This window comes from Zingiber officinale, chromosome 3A, assembly GCF_018446385.1.
Source record: "Zingiber officinale cultivar Zhangliang chromosome 3A, Zo_v1.1, whole genome shotgun sequence".
NCBI lineage: Eukaryota > Viridiplantae > Streptophyta > Magnoliopsida > Zingiberales > Zingiberaceae > Zingiber > Zingiber officinale.
In genome coordinates this window covers 21,313,825-21,334,263 of record NC_055990.1, presented here as the reverse complement: position 1 = coordinate 21,334,263, position 20,439 = coordinate 21,313,825, and the positions used below count along the sequence as shown (strand labels likewise).

Below are 20,439 nucleotides of genomic sequence, written 5' to 3'. Positions count from 1 at the left end.
AACGAAGAGAATGCCTAATGTTTTTCAATATTTGAGAAGTTTTAGTTAGCCTTTTAGAATTTCGAATGGACAAATGACTCGAAAGAAAGGAATGAATGTTCAAATTCATCCTCTTAGGCAAGGAGAAAAACACGCTTGATATTTAATACTGAAGTTTCAACAATCTTTGAAACAAAAATGCCATGCTATCATTTTTTAACCAAAATTATTAAACCTTTTTTATTTAAAGTTCAGTGCATAAACTCTTTAAGACTTTGACATTTATTATTTATTTATGATTTAGGTAACCACAGGAATACAAAAAAACAAAAAAAAAATCAAGAAATTATAAACCAAACACACCTACGAACAATGTCATTTATTGTCTCAACTGTTAATTTCACTGCTGAGTCGCATGGCCATTGTAAGCTTAACAAAATGAAGCCTATTCAAGAAAGCTTCATAGTTAGAAGGGGGCAGTGAAAGCTAACTTACTTCCGCACAAGCACACTGCAAGTAATTGGCAAGTATTCTGTGAAAACAGTTTGAAACAAATACTAAGATTTTAAATACAAAATGGTTTTTTATTACCAAGTTAAGCGGACACAAGTTTGTCGAGAATGAAAACCCTTGCTCGGGTAGAATTAGTAACAAAGAATTGCTAATGTGAGACGGCAAAATATACCCTCATCGTGGAGTGAAATGGAATCAACAAGGGTTAGGGGCAATAATAGGGGGCCAAAAAAATCGATCTACACTGGTCCAAGTACGGCATCGATCCAGTTAGAAGTGCCAACCTACTACTCTTCCGACTATATAACAAATGGATGATATGCAACCGGCTAAGATATGGACTTACCTGAAACGCCGTTTACGAGATCTATACTCGCAGCCTACTTCCTTAGATGTTCTTCTTGCACGACGACTTCTGAGTGTTTGTGAACCAGCAGTGACAAAAAAAAACTCCTTTTCCAATTTTTTTTATTGGTTGACTCTTGATGGTTGAAGTGTTGGTTGATGTCTCAGCAGCAATTGCAGACAAAAATGCAGGCAAGTTTTTGGTCTCCTCTTCAATACAAAACTAATACTTGAGCTTGTGGCCGAGGCTATGGGTTAACATTGCATTCTTCCATATATCGCTCATCTCGTGTAAGGTACTTCTTCCAGGAGTTCTTGTATTTGGGAATGGCTAAATCGAGCCAAGGCTTCATGTTGCCGTTGTAATGCAATGCCGCTGCATTCTTCACAGAGTCCTCAGAGACTTCGTAATCATGGCCAAGCCCTTGCTGAACTAAAGTATTGTCGAGAGCATATATATGACCGTGAAAAGCAAGTAAATTTGCAGGAAGTGCAGTAGCTCTCCACTGTGCCTCATTTTCCTGTTTTAACTGTCATGGGGCAAGGAAAGAAAAAATAATAATTAGACAAATGCATTTTGAATGTTACTAATTTGAGTAAAAATAACGAAGAATTCTATACCAGTACAGCCTGAAACTAAAAATAGGACTATGGAAACTGGAATGGTTATTGATATTACAAGAAACAATTTCTAATCCTAGGCAATTACCTGATCAACAATCCTTCCATAAACTCCAGTAATATCAAGTTCTCTCCATTTCTCCAAATCAATTATGCTTACGCCAGACATCCAGGCACAAGCGTTACTGTCATACACTGCGGTGCCCAGATTTGATTTCAGATGGCCCAGTTTTACTCCACAAAACTCAGTAGCGCCGATTACTTTTCCACCTAGATCAAGATTCCACAAAAAGGATATGTCCTTTTGAACAACCACATCATCATCCAAAAGAACTACCTTCTTTAGATCCTTGAACATATCGGGAAGAAGAAAGTGGGAATGACCAAATACGGAGAGGTATTTAGTTCCCATCTGCAAAGGGGTTTGTTGTGAAGTAGCGTGACTAGAGATTCGGAACTCCTCTGGCATTGACATCTCTCCAAAGTCTAAGTTGGAAACATGATTAGACTTTAGCTCATCAAAGTTCATAATGTGAACGGTTGCATTTCCATATGAGTGTCTGACAAACCAATGTTTCATAGAGTAAAAATTCTGTTTATCTGTTATCACGTGAATGACGATGCTATCAGATTCCTGTAATACACAGGAGAGAAGTCGTTAAAAATTATGGAAGAAAAATCTTCAAAAGAGAATCACAGGAAAACAGGATCAAATGCCAAACCTTAGAATTTGTCACAGTAGAGTTGATAGTGACCGATACTGCTAGTATATTTCTTGAGAAGATGACATAGTGCAGATAGCTTGGATTGACACTTTTAGAAGCAGATATATGCTCCACATTAGATGCTGGAGATTTGAAGAACTCTACTGTCAATCTCATTAAAAGACAATGAAAAGTTTTAGACATGGTCTGGACACCAAGCTGATATAAAAATGCACTTTGTTTCATATGAAAATGAGCTTCATCTTCTGTAAGATCAAGGATCTGCCTGAGTTTCCTATCAACATTATTGCAATCAACAGGGCATGACTTAGCTTTTGCAATGACCTTGTCCATATTTGCAATCTTCTTCCCCACACTAGAAAGAGAATATGTTAATGATTGGATCTAAATGGCAAAAGAAAAATTGAAAGGAAATGCAAAATTTTCATAAGATTTCCAATGGATTAATCTCATGAAAGATAAATGGAGATACCATCTCTTGGAACAAGAGAGCATCCCAATCATGATATTCGGATAACAGTTTACTTCAAGTTAAATGCTCTACAAACAAAATAGTGTTATGCTAAGCTTGTTTCTAGGCTCAATTTATTCTTGACATCGTCAATATTCTCATACAAATGAGAATATCACTTCAAAGGAAACAATGAAGCAAGCAGGAAATCCTAATTAGCATTCCATAGCAAGTCTAATGGCAATCCCTGTGTTTTTTTCTATCAACTAAATCATGATTTAAAATTTCGTATCATGCTAGACGAAATGGGTGAAATTTGTCAATCCATCTGCCATTCGGCATTGGTACCAGTACTACACCATGTGACCATGGGACGCCGCGATCTTGCGGCGACCTCCGCAAGCCCGAGGGGGTGCCGCGATCACATTTTTTTTTTCTTTTAAAAAAATATTTTATTTTTTATTTTTTTTATAAATTTTTTAATACTCAAATTAAAAAATTTATTTTAAATTAATATATTTTATATTTAAAAATACCAAAATGATATCGTTTTGGTCATAAATTGAAACTCCGATATAGCACAAAATTTTAACCAAAAAACAAATCACAAATATAGGAACAAGTCTTTTTCAAAAAAGACAAATAAAAGGAAAAAAAAAAGCAAAAGTAGTCCTACACATGATGTCACTTTCATTTGGGCCCCTTCATTTTTTTCTTTTTGCTTAAATGGTGTCCGTTAGCTTTCAAATTTAAGCCATTTTAGCCAATCTATCATTGTTTATTTGATGGAAACAGGAGAGACGTTAACTAGAATAGCTGGTTAACATATTTAAGCTAATGTTTAGTTGAAGGGGATGGAGAGGGGAAAGGACAGAACGATGTCTACTTCCATGCACAGAAAGAAAGATGTGTATTCCTTTGTTTTGTTCACTTGGAAAGCATTATGGTAATCATGGTATTCATCCCACCAAAATAGTTGTGCCAAAATTGCAAAGAAAGAAGAAAAATGTTGTTCATTGAGAGGACAAACAGAGCCACACTACATCCACTTCAGCCCATCACCCAATGAGATTCTCCATGTTATCTCCTTGCCTATCCGATATACTGCAGTCATCACCATGCTCTCTCGTCAATGATGGCCGCTATTTCCTTCCAACCACATATACTTCAACAAACAATGGATATCAAAAAAAGGTGAGCAATGATTGAAAAGCAGAGGCTGAGAACTTAGCTTCTTGCACAAGCAGCAAGAAGATCTACAAAATCCCTTCTCCAATTTGCGTATAATTTCAACGAAAATACATGAATGGACATTTCCCATCCCCTTCTTTCTCTTCTTTGCATCCACCACATTTTGGACTAAGACAATCAATACGGAAAATTGTCAGAGAATTCCTAGACACCTCTCCCACACAAATTTTGCACAAAGCAAATAGCAGAAGGGGCTTCTATAATTCTGTTCCTTATCCATCACTGCTGATCCCACATCTACTTTGCCAAAGTACACAAGGCCTTAAATGCATTCTTACCTCCTTGTTTTCCCTGTCAACTTACTCTAATATACTCCAGAAATTTTAACAACTTCCTACTCACTCTTCCTCTACCTCTAATTGTGCTAGGATGCAACACAAGGTTATATGCCTTAGTGAGTTGGTGACCAAGGACAAGAGAAACAAGTATACATGAATACTATCTTGAACAATAGACTGATGCCTTATAAGATTCTATAACCCAAATAATTATATTATACCAACTCTAACTAGGACTAGGGAAAAAACAGAGATTATGGATAGTTTGGATACATACAGAAAAATAAAAATAATATTAACTCAGATACCAAAATCAATCTATTTTACTTGAACCACTTTACTTATTTGCATCACCCTCCCAGTTCTCTTCCTCACTTCGTTTGAAATCCTCTTCCACTAGCTCTTTCAACTTCTTGTTCCTCATGGATATAGAGAAATAAGGCTTGAAAAAAGTTCAGCTAGCAACTTCCCCTTAGCCTAATCACTCAATCATAGGGCAGCTTCAACTTTACATGTATCTGCAATAACCTTGGCACACCAATTCCATTCTCTCTCTTCCCCATTCTGTTTAGACTATGGGATTGCATTTATCCTCCCTATTTACTCCAGTCAAACCTGCCCTTGCAGTACTCCAGCAACATTACAATATCCTTTCCCAACCTCTTCTAGCTAGCCACATTCTCATTTCCTTTGAAGTTAGCCTCAAAAGGGGTCATGTACCCTTAATCCTTATCCTCACTAACTTAGACATCTTCTCAGTCCTTTCCTAATCATAAATTTATTACGGGCGGGCGAGGAAAGAAGGCATAGGGAAAAACTCATGGAGTTTGTTCTAGGTCCAGGCAGAGATGGCATTTTGTTTAATGGACCTAGGGTGGGGTGGATGTGTAGAAGCTTTTCTAAGGAAAAACAACTGGAAAGCCAACCAAAATCTGAATATTTAATAAACTAATCATTTAATCATGGGACTGTTACTAAAAAGATATTACTACATCTAAGATGTGTATTCGTGTGGTGAGAAAGGGGCTACCTATGTCAAAATAGTATATTATGCTAATCAATAATACACACCTCAGATCAGGCACTTCCCATGTGATCAGGAGCTTAGGTAATTCCAATAATTGAAAAAAGTATTATCAGCCATTTGATTAGAACTTCCTCTAAGTCTTGCTAATATTCTTAGTTGGCTCCAACATAAAAAAGAAGGGTGGGCCACTAAAATGGTCGTCTTTGAAACAATCAAAGGAATTTTAAGTGTTTTTGGTTGATTTTATCAAGAACAAACAAAGATGTCCATAGATTCCAAGTTTTATAAGAAAATACTCACAGCGGTGGTAGATCGAGATCAGAAACTGCTTCACTAAGCATGCGCTCATGATCTTGAATATTCAGTTTCAATTCACGAGTCAAGGTTTCCTTTCCTTGAATTTTTGCGATGCTAGGGTAATAAGCTCTTGCCACAAAAAGCTGGTCCTTGAGTCTCTTAACAATAGAATCTTTCATAACTCGTCTATGTTTTCTGGACCAAAGACAATAGCTTCCGAATTCATGTTCACAAGATCTGTCAGTCTCATATACACTCATAACTATATCATGGCTCGGCTTGCTATCTCCTACACCAATCTGGAAAAATAACAGTAATTAGGCAATCTAAAAGAAGTATAAAATACAAACCATCTAGCATAAAGAGCTAAATTAGTAGTATATAAGTGAAAGGATGAGATAAGGTAAATTCAAGACATTTACGTCAAGAAAAATAGCACTTCACTTAGCATACAAATAATCATCATCCAGACTTACTGCACATTGCTACCATATTCAAGTAGTAGTTAGTTTGGTACGTCAAACTAATATTTCAAACAATATTCTCGAATTGCTCAAGGTGTCAAGAACCTACTTTAGTATTAGGAGATGAAGGCTCTTTTGAAGCACCAGCATGTCTTTTAACAGGACCTGCAACTCAATGGTCAAGGATGATTAAAAAGAATATAAAAAGCATACAGACGTTAGGTAAGAAAGAATTCACATAGAAATACCCCTTACATACCGTTTGATTTGAGCTCATCACCCCTTGCCTGAGAGCTATAATTCTTGAGTTGTGATGTGGGTGAAACAAGGGTTTCCTTGATTCTCTTGCTCAATTCCTCAGGAGGGGGCACATGAAGAACATCCTGATAAATAAGCAATTAAAACATACTTTAAAGAAAATCTGCCCTTAGAAGTCAACAATACAAAAAAAATAATAACAAACTTGCATTAACTTTAAATTAAAGGTGTTCGTTCATAGATGGATCAGTAGTTACAACTTAAACGATAAAAAAACCTAGGAGTTAAATTATAGACTACAAGAATAGGCAACCTCATAAGTGACCAAAGCAATGAAACCTTGGAATATGTGGAGTAAGGTTAGTTAGAAAGTTAATACAGAATATGTCTGAATTCCAGCACTTACTCATCCATATGCTGACTGGACAACATAATATAGATAATTGAGATTAAATCCAATTATAATTACCTATGGATAGAGACGGGTAGCTACCATAACCAAAAGCATCTTCATTATTCTAGTAATAGAAGATCAACATATACAAGCATAGATTAATGGATAATATACTGGATAATTATTATCTCCTGCTTCCATTTCTCCTATTTATTTCAATTCTGCCAATACATACATACATACATCAACTATTAAAGGAAGCAAAGAAGAATACTATCAAGTTCAGATCAAAGAAATTATACAAGGTGTTGCAACTGCAAATAATGATACAGAATTCCAAGTATTATATAGGATGAAAAAAAGCAAATCATTGTCAACTTGAGATAAACAGCAGTAGAGAACCTTCAATGAGATCAGCTCTTGTTCGAGAGTCACATTGCGGTAAGTGTCAAAGTTACTTTCCTGGATATTGATGCAAAAGAAAATGATATCAACTCAACAGATCAAAACCGAAAACCCAAGATAACGCAATCATAACAAATTCTCTGACCTGCTGGGAGCGAACATCGGCTAAGTATCCTGCAGAAAATCACAGGTACGATATAAGAAAACTTCACCAACCACATTTCAAATTCAAAACAGACAATACTATTAAAATAACAGCAAAACCCCCCAAAACATTCAACGGCACGATTCCACAATCCAATCACGACTACAAACTGGACCGGATCAGGAAGAATCATGTTCCGCGGCGAGATGCGGAGGATATAAGGGGAGCAGCTCGCCATAGCGAGATCTGGGCAGAACGACTATGATTTAACGAGGAGAGATCTGGCGGAATGACGCACCGGAAGGGAACCGGTTCTGGAGGCCGAGGAGGAACACGAGGGGGACGAGCAGCGAGAAGAAGACGAGCGCGAAAACAGCCGCTGGCTGTCCCTTCCACCTCCGCTTCGCCGCCTGCTGCGCGGCGGCGGACAGCCCGCCGGGGCCGTAGCCTTTCATATCACTTCGCCGCTATCTCTCCGCCTCACCCTCTCGTACCTTCTCCCAATGTAGAGGCTCAATCGCCGTCGGATTCCCCTCTCCTCCTCCTCAACCAAATCTCCCTTCTCTCTTCCAACAAACCGCGCGGCTCTCCGACGATTCCGATCGCGATTGCATGCGCATCAATCAACGAGCAGATCTCTGGATTTCTCTTCCCCCTTCCGAATCTCGCTCCATTTCGATCTACGGCGACAATCTGGAGTTAATCTTCGCCTCTTCGACGATTTGGAATGTGGATTTGTTTCTTTCGAAAGTGGTACACGAAACTCAGAAGAAATAATAAGGAAAGAGGAGGAGGAGAGAGAGAAGGCGGCGAGGAGGAGAGAAAGGAGGCAGCGGAAGCCAGGAGCGATTGGTAATTATATAATTGTTTTAAAAAAAACAGAAAAAAAATATATTTAAATAATAAATAAATAAATAATACGCGATCAAATTCAATGACAGTTTCATCTTTTTATGTATTTTTTTATTAGAATCGTAAGGACATTTCTTTTTTTATTTATCATATAACTGTACTTATTTTGTAAATATACATAAAAATTAAGAAATTATGTGGTAGCAACTATAGATTAATAAAAAATCTGATCGAAATTATTCAATATTATATTATAACATGGCTTTTACTTTATTCAATAGTAATAATATTGTATTATATCACATAGAGTTCGTAATATTTATAATATGGGCATTTTATCTCGGTTAATATTGATCCATTATAATCAGTATTATATCATAATTGTTATAATTGATCTTGTAGTTACAATTTCAAAAATAAAGTACAGTAGTAAGATGGACCTACAATGAATGAAAGAGAGATGCGGCAAATTCTAAAAAGGAGCGTTTGGTTTGATTTTTGGTCAAATAAAAAAATTAACCCACTATGAGGATGCACCCAAATTAACTTTATGCCCACGATATAACGCGAAAAGAAAACGAACTAGCCAAACTGTCAAAGTAGGCAATGACCTGTTTGTGAGCAAGAAGAAGAAGACAGTAAGTTGGCAAGGAGACAGTGAACCTGTCTGACGATAGCAATGTGTAATCTTTACAGCAGTCTTTAAAACCCTGCAGAGGTGCTGGCTCCGGAAAGGAATAAAATTGAGAATGAGAATAAGAATGATAGAAGTGGAGAATAGGAATGAAGGGATTTTTATTCTCCTTATTTTGTTAACTAATGGCTCATTTCTAAATTTGGGGTATTAAATCTGTAAGATCCACCATCAATTCCCTAAACCAAGCACTATTTTCTATTCTTTTTCTATTCCCTACTCCCATACCATCCAACCAACCGCCTCTTAAATCTCAAATTTTGTTCTTCAACAATAACAATAATCAAATTTTATTTCATTAGATAGGTCGACTATATATGCTATATGAATCCTTTTGTATCATTAAACTCTATGTCCTACTATATCAATAATATCATCATCTATAGTTAAATAAATTTTATTATGTTTTATTATTGTTAACCAAGTTTTTTAGTTTATGTGTTTGTCATATTTTCATATCTTCTAACTGAAACATTTATTAGTCATCTATGTACATATTCATACTATTTTAAATGTGTCTCTCATAAATTTTCCTTAATAGATGTAACTTTGATTTTCTCTCTAATATTATCATTTCTTATTCTGTCCATTCTCGCATGTCCACAGATCCTTATCTCTGCAACTCTAATCTTTTACTTATGTATTCGAGTTATAATCCAATATTCAACTTCATATAACATAGCAAGTATAACTGTAATTTTATAAAATTTTTCTTTAAATTTTGAAAGTACTTTATGATCTATAAAATACCTGACACTCTCCTTCATTTCAACCATCCTACTTATATTTTATGTAAAATATCTCTCTCAATCCCTCCATCATTTAAAAAAAAAAGATCCTAAATATCTAAAATTCTCAGTTCCGAACAACTCATCATCTTCTATTAACAATTGTCAATATAATATTTAATATTGTTAAACTTAAATTTCATATATTATGTCTTTATTCTACTAAACCGAAAACTTTTCTCTTCTATTATTCCCCACTAAGATTCTAGTTTAGTATTTATTTCTTCACGTATTTCATCTACCAAAATAATATCATCTGCAAACAATATGGATCACGGTACTGTGTCTTGAATGTGTACAGTGAGTTTGTCCATAATTAATATAAAAAGATAGGAACTTAGAGTTGATCCTTGATGTAACCTTATCTTTATTAGAAATACTTCAGTTACTCTGCCTGAAGTTTTTACTCTAATCGTTACATTCTTATATATATCATTAATTAGTTCAATATATATTACGCTAACACCTCTCTTTTCTAGAATTCTCCATATAATTTCTCTTGTGACTCTAACATAAGTTTTTTTTAAGTTAATAAATATCATGTGTAGATTTTATTTTTGTTCTCAATATTTTTTAATTAATTATCTAAGAAGATATATAACTTCTATCATCGACCTTCCAAACATTAACCCAAATTAATTTTTTGTCACCGTGGTCTCCTTCCTTAATCTTTTTTCTACTATTTTTTTTTCCAAAATTTCATGGTATGGCTCATTAGTTTAATACCCCTATAGTTTGCATAATTTTGTTCTAAAAAAAAAAATTATATCTTAAACCTTGACCCGTAAGGGCATCTCTAATAGTTAAAGCTCTATAAAAAAAATTTATGATCTAAATATGTCACATCAACATTCTAAAAGTCTATTGAAACTTCTCTAATATTTAGAGCTCTAAATAATTTTTATGTGGTCCAATTCATAACATTTAATAGCATAACTATGTGCATATTACATCAATTTCAAGTAATTTTTTTTTTTAAAATTTCACTATTGCCTTTAAACTATAAACCTTAAACTTTGTATCCATAACGGTTAGAACTTTTTTGTTTTGCTTTTTCAATTCACAAACCTCTTTAAAAATCTTGCATTAGAGATGCTCTAATCCATAAACTTAGGGGATCTCCAATGCAAGGTTTGTGAGAGTTTCGTAGAATCAAAAAAGCTGGATAAAAAAGTTTGAACTATTATAAAGGTGAGGTTTAAGGTTTGTAGTTTAAGAACAGTAGTGAAAACTCAAACCTGTTTTTTATCTTGAAATTGATGTAACATGTATGAATCCATACAAGTACATGTTATAAGAGCATCTCCAATAGTTAAAGCTTTAAATGAATTTTTTTTATGCTTTCAATATGTCATATAAATATTATAAAATTTTACTAAAACATCTATAATAGTTAGAGCTCTAAATGAACTTTTTTATTGTCCAATTTGTAACATGTAGTTGCATTGATTCATGCATGTTATATCAATTTCAAAATAAAAGAGTATGTTTTAGTTTTTACTACTACTCTTAAATTACACACTTCAAACCTCATCTCTACAATGATTCAAACTTTTTTTTTATTCTATCAAGTTCTCATAAACCTTACATTGGAGATGCTTTAAATTACACCACAAAAAGGCTCATTTAGAGCTCTAACTATTGGAGATGTCCTTAAAAGAATCCTTTTCATTAGTTTTCTCATACTAAGGACATTTCCAATAGTTAGAGTTCTACAAAAGATTTGTTTTTATAATCCTAATATGCCACATCAATATTCTAAAAACCTATTGAAACATCTTCAATAGTTAGAACTCTAAATGATTTTTATACGGTCCAATTCATATCATGTAATTGCATGACTACATGCATATTACATCAATTTCAAAATAAAAAATAACTTCTAAATTTAATTATTACTCTTGAACTATAAACTTCAAACATTGTATTTACAATAGTTAGAATTTTTTTATTCAGCTTTTTTATTTCACATGCCTTAAAAATCTTACATTGAAGATGCTCCTAAAAGTATTCATATCAATTTTCTTATCTAAAATACATAATTTAGGATAAAAAAAATTACTTTATTAAATTAAATTTGAATATCTATTTTTCACTATACTCTTCCTTATTTTTTCTCTCTCAACTATAATATTTAGGGAACAAAATTTATTTTTTAAATTTAGAGAAATATTATTTATAAATATAAAATTTAAAAAATAAATAGGATATCTAATGTAAAAAAAAAAAATACTATCCTAGCTGAAATAAAATTTTGGATAAAATAAATGATGTGATATGGATTCTCTAAATCCTAAAACCAACCCTAATTTAAACTCCAAAACGTGCACGACAAATGCATGCGCCACCTGGGTCCATGCGCTCATGCCAATGACTAGCGGCACTTCCATTGCAAAAGCACCACCACCCACTTGTTTGTAGAAATGCAGAGGAAGAGGAAAGAGGAAAGAGGAAAGAGAAAGAAAAAACGCATTAATTCTGTGTTCTCTCTAACTACGACAGTGTCGGGCTTCGCTAATTAAATCCTTCCTGCAGATGCCGGCAGTGGCCGCCGGAAACAACCCAACTACCTCAGCTTCTCCCACCAATTGCGGAACCTGACCTAGCCGGGCCACCCACCATCAGCACATTGCGGATCTCCCATGACAGCAGCTGCTCCACGACGTCCCGCTCCGGGCTGTCCTCGCCTAGCTGGTGCCGAGGGAGTGGAAATAGGGCGTAGTAGTAGCAGATCGTCTCTACAAATCGTGCCAGGAATGACACCACCTGGCTCAGGTCTTGCTACACCATCGTTAGCATCATGTTCGGGTGGCTAAAGACAATACGCTCGTCCTAGCACTCTAATCAATCCACCCTAAGACTGACATGGAAATAAATCATGATGACTAAAAAGACAAATGAGATAAGTTGTACATGGATTATAAGGATTTACGCTCCGTCAACCCTGAGAATTGACCCCAAGACCTTATGTGACATCAATCCTACCACTTACAATCTCAATTAATCCGTGAGAATTGAATGTTTTCACTTTATGGATTGGCAAGTGTTTCTGAATTCTTATTGATATTCTAGTGATTGTTCTTTTGGCTGGTTCACACATTAATATTAGTTACTGATTCCATATATTGTTATTTGTAAAACGTAACAAATCGATAATCCATGTAGATGCAGAAGGCAAAAACAAGTGAAAGAAAAAATGAATAAGAGGAACAATTCCAAATAGCCACTTCTTCAAGTGCAAAATTTTAAAAACCAAACAAAAAAAAAGAAGAGAGAATAAATGGAACAATTGCATTTTTTTTTCTCTTACAGATTAAAGAAGGATTGTGGCGATTTGTATTATCAGACATCTACGCCATCCAGAACTTGAAGAAAGCGCTCACAAAAGCTTTTATGGCACCCCACACTGGATTCTTCTCCAACTGCATTTCTTCACTGCCATTTGCATTCTTGCTGCAACATTGTGAGAAATGAATGGCTAGTCAACGCGTATTATCCTTGGGCTCAATTTGATACACACAATTTTGATGCAATATAAATCACCATAAATAATTTTTTTTATCAATGAAAGTATGAACATTTTAACAAAAAATGACCATTTTAAAAAGAAGCTCATCCATAAACTTCTGTTGTCCAAGTTTACCTGCCACTCCTGTTTTCAATTTTGTTGGATCTACTGGGTCACCATTGTCATCCTCAAGCCATTTTGTCACACCTATTTAGAATCGCCTACTTAAATCTAAAATTACATTTCTTAAAAAAATATTCTAAATCTATTAAGTTCATTTCCATTTTATTGTATAATATTCTTCTTCATCATCCTCAGCCCTAATACATTCCACTATTTCAAACTCTGTCAATTCAAATTCTTCTCACTATAAAATGTCTCAATTGCAAAGTTAGTTAAAAGGTTAACGTCTAAGTTTTTTTTTCCCAAAAACTTGCATGCATTATTAAACAGCTTGCACGCATTATTTATAAGAAATTAAAATTGTGTCAAGCTTTACCTGCTGGAAGAGGTACCCATGTCCTTACTGCTACTACTATCACTTTCATCCTCAGCAGTCGATATCATTGTGGCTTCTTCTTCCATCCTTGGAGAAAGTGGCTCAACTAAAGCACATTTGGTTTCGTGCTTGGTGCTATCCATAACATGAATCTGAGGCATACTTGGTTCCTGCAGAAGCAATTCATTGATTTAGTTTCCGGTTGCAGAAACATTAACTTTAGATTAAATATATGCATTTGAAAAAGAAACCTAGGTAGAAGAAGCCCCTTTGATAAAAGTACTATTTCAGACTTCCCACAGATGCCCGCCATAGGTCAGATAAATTGAATATACATGAATCCGATAAAAGCACCAGAGGTCAGACAAGTTACATGTGTCTCTCACCTCTACTTGTACCATCCCACAAGTTTTATGCTGTTTATCAACATTGACACTTGAGGGAAACGACATAGGGACTCCACCTGGGAAACTCATAACTAATGTAGTTCCCAAAACTACACTACCTGACACACTTAAGTTGACACTCGGACACAAGACACCCATTTATTTAGGATTTTTTTCCCCCATTCTTAGATGATTTCATTCATATATAGCTCTTATGCTACTTAGACATGTCAGATTCAAATTTTGAGTTGCACTCTTATCTATTTTATTGGTACAGAATTGAATCTTATTATGGTCGTAAGTGATGGGAGACACCCTAATAATTAGGAAACCTCAATGTATGCTCAGAGTAACAAAATGTAGGATATTGAAGTCTGCTAAAAAAACTCCTGTATATTAGTTTCTTTCCTCTTGCTCTTTTTCCACAAGTCACTAGTTTACTCCCTCTTCCTCCTGCAAGATGTTCTCGCTAATAATACAATCTTATCCCATAAGTTATATTTATTACTGAATCTCCTTTTCTTCAATCAGCTATGTACTATTTTAGTTTCCCCCTCCACTTTTTAAGAGGTTATTCTCAAACTGGACAAAGTCCTATTAACACAAGTTAAACAATGACTTCAATCAAACAATCCTGAACTGCAGATATACCTAAATCTTAGAGAAACTATTTTGAAAAAAAAAATGATAAAGATATTGAAGAATCATATAACCAGAAAAATCACACAAGTAGAAATATTGTAAAACTGACCTCAGTCACTGAGGTGGCAGATGAAGGGACAAGTAAACTTTGTGACACGGATGTAAGGTTTGCTTCTCCATCTAAACCATAAGAATCATCTTTTATGAGCCCTCTTCCATTTGCATTGGAAAATGTATCAATTTGCACGTGTGACAATTTCTGTTCCTTTGATAAAGAATCTTTGGATTTAACGATATCATCTTTTCCCAAGCATACTGATTCTAAATCACCATTAATGGCAGAAGATGAGAATGAAGCAACTCCTACATCATGGAAAAAAGGATCAGAATTCAATGAGCTTAGAGAGAGCTCCACTTCTGGTAGTCTAGCAGCCATATGACTTTCATTGATTTTTGTAAATTTTTCTGCTGACTCTGGAAGGCTATTACAATCCTCCTTCACATCTTCAAGCAACGCCAGCTGATCTTCAGCAGCAGGAGACAAAGTCCCACACAAAGGTTTTGGTTGTTCAACCTTTTGAATATTGAATCTTTCTATATCCCCTTGAACTTCTGCACTAATTTCTTGCCTGACTTCTGTCTGAATTGGTAGCTCTCTTTTGTTTACTTCATCAAACTCATATGCAACTAAATTATCATGCTCCTTTGCACCGTAGGTGTTCTGTTGTAGATGGTTAAATCCATGGTCTATCACATGTGAGAATACCATCTGCGAATCCTGTTCATGTACAAATAGATCATTATTCTCAAGTGCTATAAATTCATCAGTAACCTTGACGCCGCATGGGTGAGAAAATGTTTCTTTCTGCTTCGCATCAATTGGAAGTTCAATGGATAACTCAGATAATTCATCCTTGGAATCCATGGTATACAATTCAGTCTCATGTTCTTCCAAACAATCTTCGAGAGTGAGTAGTTTCATACTTGGACTACCAGGACCCAACACCCGATTTTCCTGAATTAAATCTCTAACAATTTCCCTAACTATGTAGAACGATCCACCAACTTCCTTGTGTGTCATATTAAGCGAAGGGAATTTACCCTGATTTGACAATCGGTATCTGATAGCACATTTGTAATAAGATGTGAAACAACTTCATTTTGACTATGATAATATAAATACATTTAATGAGAAATCATCAATAAAAAAACCCTCCAGGAATGCTAACTCTTCCAGTATTTAAAAGTAAAATTTGCAGAATGAATAGGAATTCATCTTCATGTTTTTAAATAGTATAAAAGTTTCCATAAACAGGTAGATGATTCAAATTGGGGATAAAAAAAATTAGATGTCTGTATTTATTTATAGTAATTGCTCAAAGATATGTACCACATTAAGGAACTCAGAAAGCATTGCAAAACCCTGCTTTCCTATGCTTTTGGCCACAAAACAATAGTTAGTTGCAATGATAGTAATTAACTCTTATTTGGTTCAACTCTGAACAATCAAATTGCCATCAATTCCTTATATATGAGTTTCATTTTTCTATTCTCTTATAAACAACTGGAACAGACGTTGACTCTAACAACTGAAAGAGTTGATCATTCAGGCTTGTGGATTCATACATGTGGATCTTGGGACGTGCTAATGGGGTATTCCTAATTCTCATAAAGATTATATTCATTCAACACTTGATGAAGGGAGAAAAAAGGCAATAGGTGATTGAAAATAAATTTTCATTGTAGAAAACACAAATTCAAGAGTCATGCAAACAAATTAATAGAAAGAACTAGAGACAAATTGCTTTTCTGACAATGAAAATTCAGTAACAAGGAAAGAATGACTACTTGTCGATAAATGACTCCACCATCGTTCTCCTTTCCTCTCTTGTCTTTCTTCGTCGTTGAGACTTCTTGTCATTAGAATCGGAACATCTAATTAGAGGAAATCTTTGCTGAATACAACTAGTACTTAGGCCCTGCATGCTGAAAAATCCTGTACAAATCTCTGCCAACAACCTACAAAATGTCAAGAAACCTGCATAAGGAAGATAAAAAATAACATTTCGCAAATACATCAACAGAATAAACACGGGAGATTCTACCATCACCGCACTCGCCTTTTTAACATATCACATATGAACTCGAACAGTAAGTCAAAGAATAGGAGTGAGGAGGAAAGAAAAGAGACCTCAGAGAGTCAACTCAACAGGGTTCCGCACATCATCTGCCTACCAAAGCACTTCGATCGCATGCTTCCGCCATCTACCTTCCACCACAGCTGTAATCCCACCGCGATTAAGGAAGTAGAGGTAATAGCGAGCTGATGGGGAAGGAAACAGGGAGAGAGATCGATCAGAGAGGGCGTCGCCGAGCAGAGCGAAGAGCGACGAGTGTTGACGGAGTGAGACGAGGAAAAGGTGAAACAGTCAAAAAGTGGGTACAACTAGGGTTTTATGCTCCTTATCGGATCGGGTTTTCGAAATGAACGAGTTATCGGATTCACAGAGCAAATCCGCCCCGAAAAGGTTAGATTTCAATATTATAATGGCAATTGGCCAGAGGGCTAGGAGGCAGATCTCCTGGATTACTTTTTATGGTCCAGGGGATGTGTCATTCGTATTTACGGTCGGATCGTAAAGTGGTCCAGAGGATGTGTCATTCGCATTTGCGATCCGACTGCAAATGGGTGTGATCCTTTCTTGGATTCATCGTCCCCACTAGATTATAGTTTTTGTTCGGAACGGGCGGTCGGAGGTCGTCTGGAGGACACCCTCGCTTGACACCCAATAACAGCTGGTCACTTATCCACCATCGGAGGCCTTCGGGTGGCCTCAGACCGTCCGCTTCGAATAAAAACTATAATCTGATGGGGATAATGAACCCAGAAAGGGATCAAACTATTCACAACTGAATCGCTTTTGCGATCCGATCATAAATGTGAATGATACATTCCTTGGAGCACAAAAAAAAATGATTTGTGGTCCAGAAAATCTATGCTCGAGGGCCAGGTAGATTTTGAAATCGATTAAAAGATGTATAATTCATTGGAAATTATTAAACGACATACTTAATTATTTATTCTTCTGGTTCTACCCTTTATGCCAATCTCTACTTTTTGGGCATCGTTTGCCAAGACATTCGAGTCCCATTGTAAGAAATTCTAATTCAAAAGTAATTTCTATAGTTCAAATGCACATCACCTTATAATGTATCTTATCCTCTCTCTCCACTCGTATGACATTGATCTTTGTCCATAGTTCTTCTTGTTCATATAAACACAACGTCATCATGAACCTCTTCTTGCTTGCTATACCTCTTCTTGCAATTTGAGGGATTGCAATAGAATAAGTAGTAAACGGGAGTATTATTACAAGGTGTTCAAGAGGTGATTTCGAAGAACAACTACATTGAAGAACAACGGCGTTAAAGAACATTGGTATTGATGGACAAATTTCAAGCAAGTCTAAATTTGGTAGAAAAAAATAGATAAATATTTGTAAGTATCTCAGGTTAGTTTGATGTTGATCAACTAAATTAAGTTAGGTCATGTGTATTTGATATTGACTATTCGAGGCGCCTCGGATGACCCAAGGTGCCCTGAAGACTCGAGGTGCTTCAAATGACCAGTGTTAGAGCCATTGCTACGAATGACAACTATGGTACTTAAGGCTCCCCCATTCACTCGAGGCACATTTGGAAAGAAGAGACATTGCGACGCAGATAAGAAGCAGAAATCCATGTTAACCCACTCGAGACGCCTTCGACGAGTCGAGGCACCTCTAATACCTACAGTTTAGCAGAAAGACATTGATGTGTGGATAACAACTCATCCCATTAGAGGCACCTTAGATTAATGGAGGCACCCTAGATGACCACGTCAACAAACCGGTCACTTCGACCAGGTGGTTATAAATAACGTCCTAAAGCTAGTTGTGAAGTAACACACTCTGGATTCACTTCTAAATTCAGTTTTAGTTGTCTGTACGATCAACTACTATAAGAAATTACTCCGCCTCTGACCCTTGTCAAAGAAGGATATTGATAGTGCTTCCAATCACTTTAGATTAATAACTACCTAAGTTGTAACCAAATACATACTCGAGTCTCTTATCTCTTTACATGTTATTTTTATTTAATTAATTAGTGTGTCAGGAAGTTAGCAAGAGAGAAAGGTTTTAACTTTTGATTGCAAGCTATTCATTTCCTTCTAATTGGTTCACTGAACCAATAAGTGGTATCAGAACCCGACAACCTTAAAAGTATTAACCGCCGACTAAAATAACAAAAACGATATCCGAATCAAACATCTATCTGCTAAAGAGAGCTCATGATATGGAAGCGTAAAATGGAGGTCTTCTTTGTTGGTGCAATATTTCCCAGATCAAGGTTGACCGTGTTGACTGAGCTTGAATTGAGTCAAGCTCGAGTCTTGATGTTATGGTTTCGATGTTTGACAATACATGTAGTCAATACATGAAGATTGCAGGTACAATTGTTCATGTGTGAAGGAGAGTCAAGTAGGTCAAGGTTGACTGGATACTTGACTGGAAATCTTGGTAAGTGAAGTCATGTGAAAGACCTAGTGAGTGAAGCTAGGCAGTTGGAAATCCTGGTGAGTGAAGCCAGACATTTGTGAAAATCCTGGTGAGTGAAGCCAGGCAGATGAAAAGACCTAGTGAGTGAAGCTAGGCAGAAGAAAATCCTGGTGAGTGAAGCCAGGTGAAAGACCTAGTGAGTGAAGCTAGACAGAAGAAAATCCTGGTGAGTGAAGCCAGGTGAAAGACCTAGTGAGTGAAGCTAGGCAGTTGGAAGTCCTGGTGAGTGAAGCCAGGCAATTGGGAAAGTCCTGGTGAGTGAAGCCAGGCACGAGGAAATCAATATGGATCAAGGCTGATCGGACATCTGGTGTTGGAAAGTCCAAGTAGGTCAAAGGGATTGACTGAATACTTGGCATGAGGAAGAAAAGTCCAAGTGGGTCAAAAGGATTGACTAGACATTTGGTGAGGGAGTCCTAGCAGGTCAAGGGTGGTCGGATGCTAGGCATGATGTACCAACAGGTCATGGTTGACCGGATGTTGGTTTAGAGGACTTTGGACTTGGTTTTGGGCAAAAACCATGAGCTGGATCGATCAGCCGATCGATTGGCTCATGACCAATCGATCAGCTGATCGATTGGGCAAGTCCCCACGACAAGCCTTCTCCCAATCGATCAGTGGATCGATTGGGGAGAAGTGTCGCGCGAACAGAACAGCTCTGGATCGATCGGCTGATCGATCCAAAGTCTCTAATCGACCAGTGGATCGATTGGGAGGTTTGATTCTCTGCAATAAGCCCTGGATCGATCAGCCGATCGATCCAGGCAATTCCTGAGAGCACAGAGGCACTCTGGATCGATCAGCCGATCGATCCAAAGCCTCCCCAATCAATTGGGAGCAATCCAATCGATTGAGATCCGACCGTTGGCGTCGTATTTAGCTGCTGGCGAGCTGTTCTCTCGACAGATCTTCCACGACTTCTTCTCCAGCAAGCACAGATCTTCACAGAGCTTCTCCACAGAGTTCTCACCGCCAGTTCTTGAAATTCTTGGAGGTTCTTCCAAGTCAAGAGGCGGATCTACAACGAGAAGAAGAAATCTAGGGTTAGGGTTTTCTTGTGCAAACTTGTAAGTTTTTGCTTGTATTTTGTTCTCTTTCCCTTTCTTCTTGTAGTGTGAACTTGTAGGGCTTCTCCGCTTTTGGTAGTTACCATAAAGGAGGCTTTTCATAGTGGAGGGTGCGTGAGTGTGTGGATCCTTGGATTAGTCACCTCTTGTGAGGTGGATACCAAGTAAATATTCTTGTTAGTATTGTATATTTTGTTTCTTTGTATTTTCCGCTGCATATCTTGAAGAAACAAGCAACGAAGAGCACGATGA

At 36.4% G+C, this 20,439-nt stretch overlaps 2 protein-coding genes across 2 annotated transcripts; both read right to left on the bottom strand.

Annotated features, from left to right (window-relative positions):
* Nucleotides 1–542: 542 nt before the first annotated feature.
* Nucleotides 543–7,981, bottom strand: LOC122051371 (probable galacturonosyltransferase 7). Its single transcript, XM_042612479.1, has 9 exons — nt 7,452–7,981; nt 7,154–7,182; nt 7,006–7,065; nt 6,211–6,334; nt 6,061–6,116; nt 5,491–5,786; nt 2,181–2,538; nt 1,547–2,092; nt 543–1,367 (listed from the first exon to the last, which is right to left on the bottom strand). Exons 1-9 carry the CDS (start codon nt 7,606–7,608, stop codon nt 1,086–1,088), a joined length of 1,908 nt encoding a protein of 635 aa, XP_042468413.1. The 5' UTR covers nt 7,609–7,981; the 3' UTR covers nt 543–1,085.
* Nucleotides 7,982–12,672: 4,691 nt separating this feature from the next.
* On the bottom strand, nt 12,673–16,943 carry LOC122051370. The gene is made up of 5 exons (XM_042612478.1): nt 16,714–16,943; nt 16,371–16,541; nt 14,632–15,643; nt 13,495–13,664; nt 12,673–12,940 (listed from the first exon to the last, which is right to left on the bottom strand). Exons 2-5 carry the CDS (start codon nt 16,505–16,507, stop codon nt 12,838–12,840), a joined length of 1,422 nt encoding a protein of 473 aa, XP_042468412.1. The 5' UTR covers nt 16,508–16,541; nt 16,714–16,943; the 3' UTR covers nt 12,673–12,837.
* Nucleotides 16,944–20,439: the final 3,496 nt, after the last annotated feature.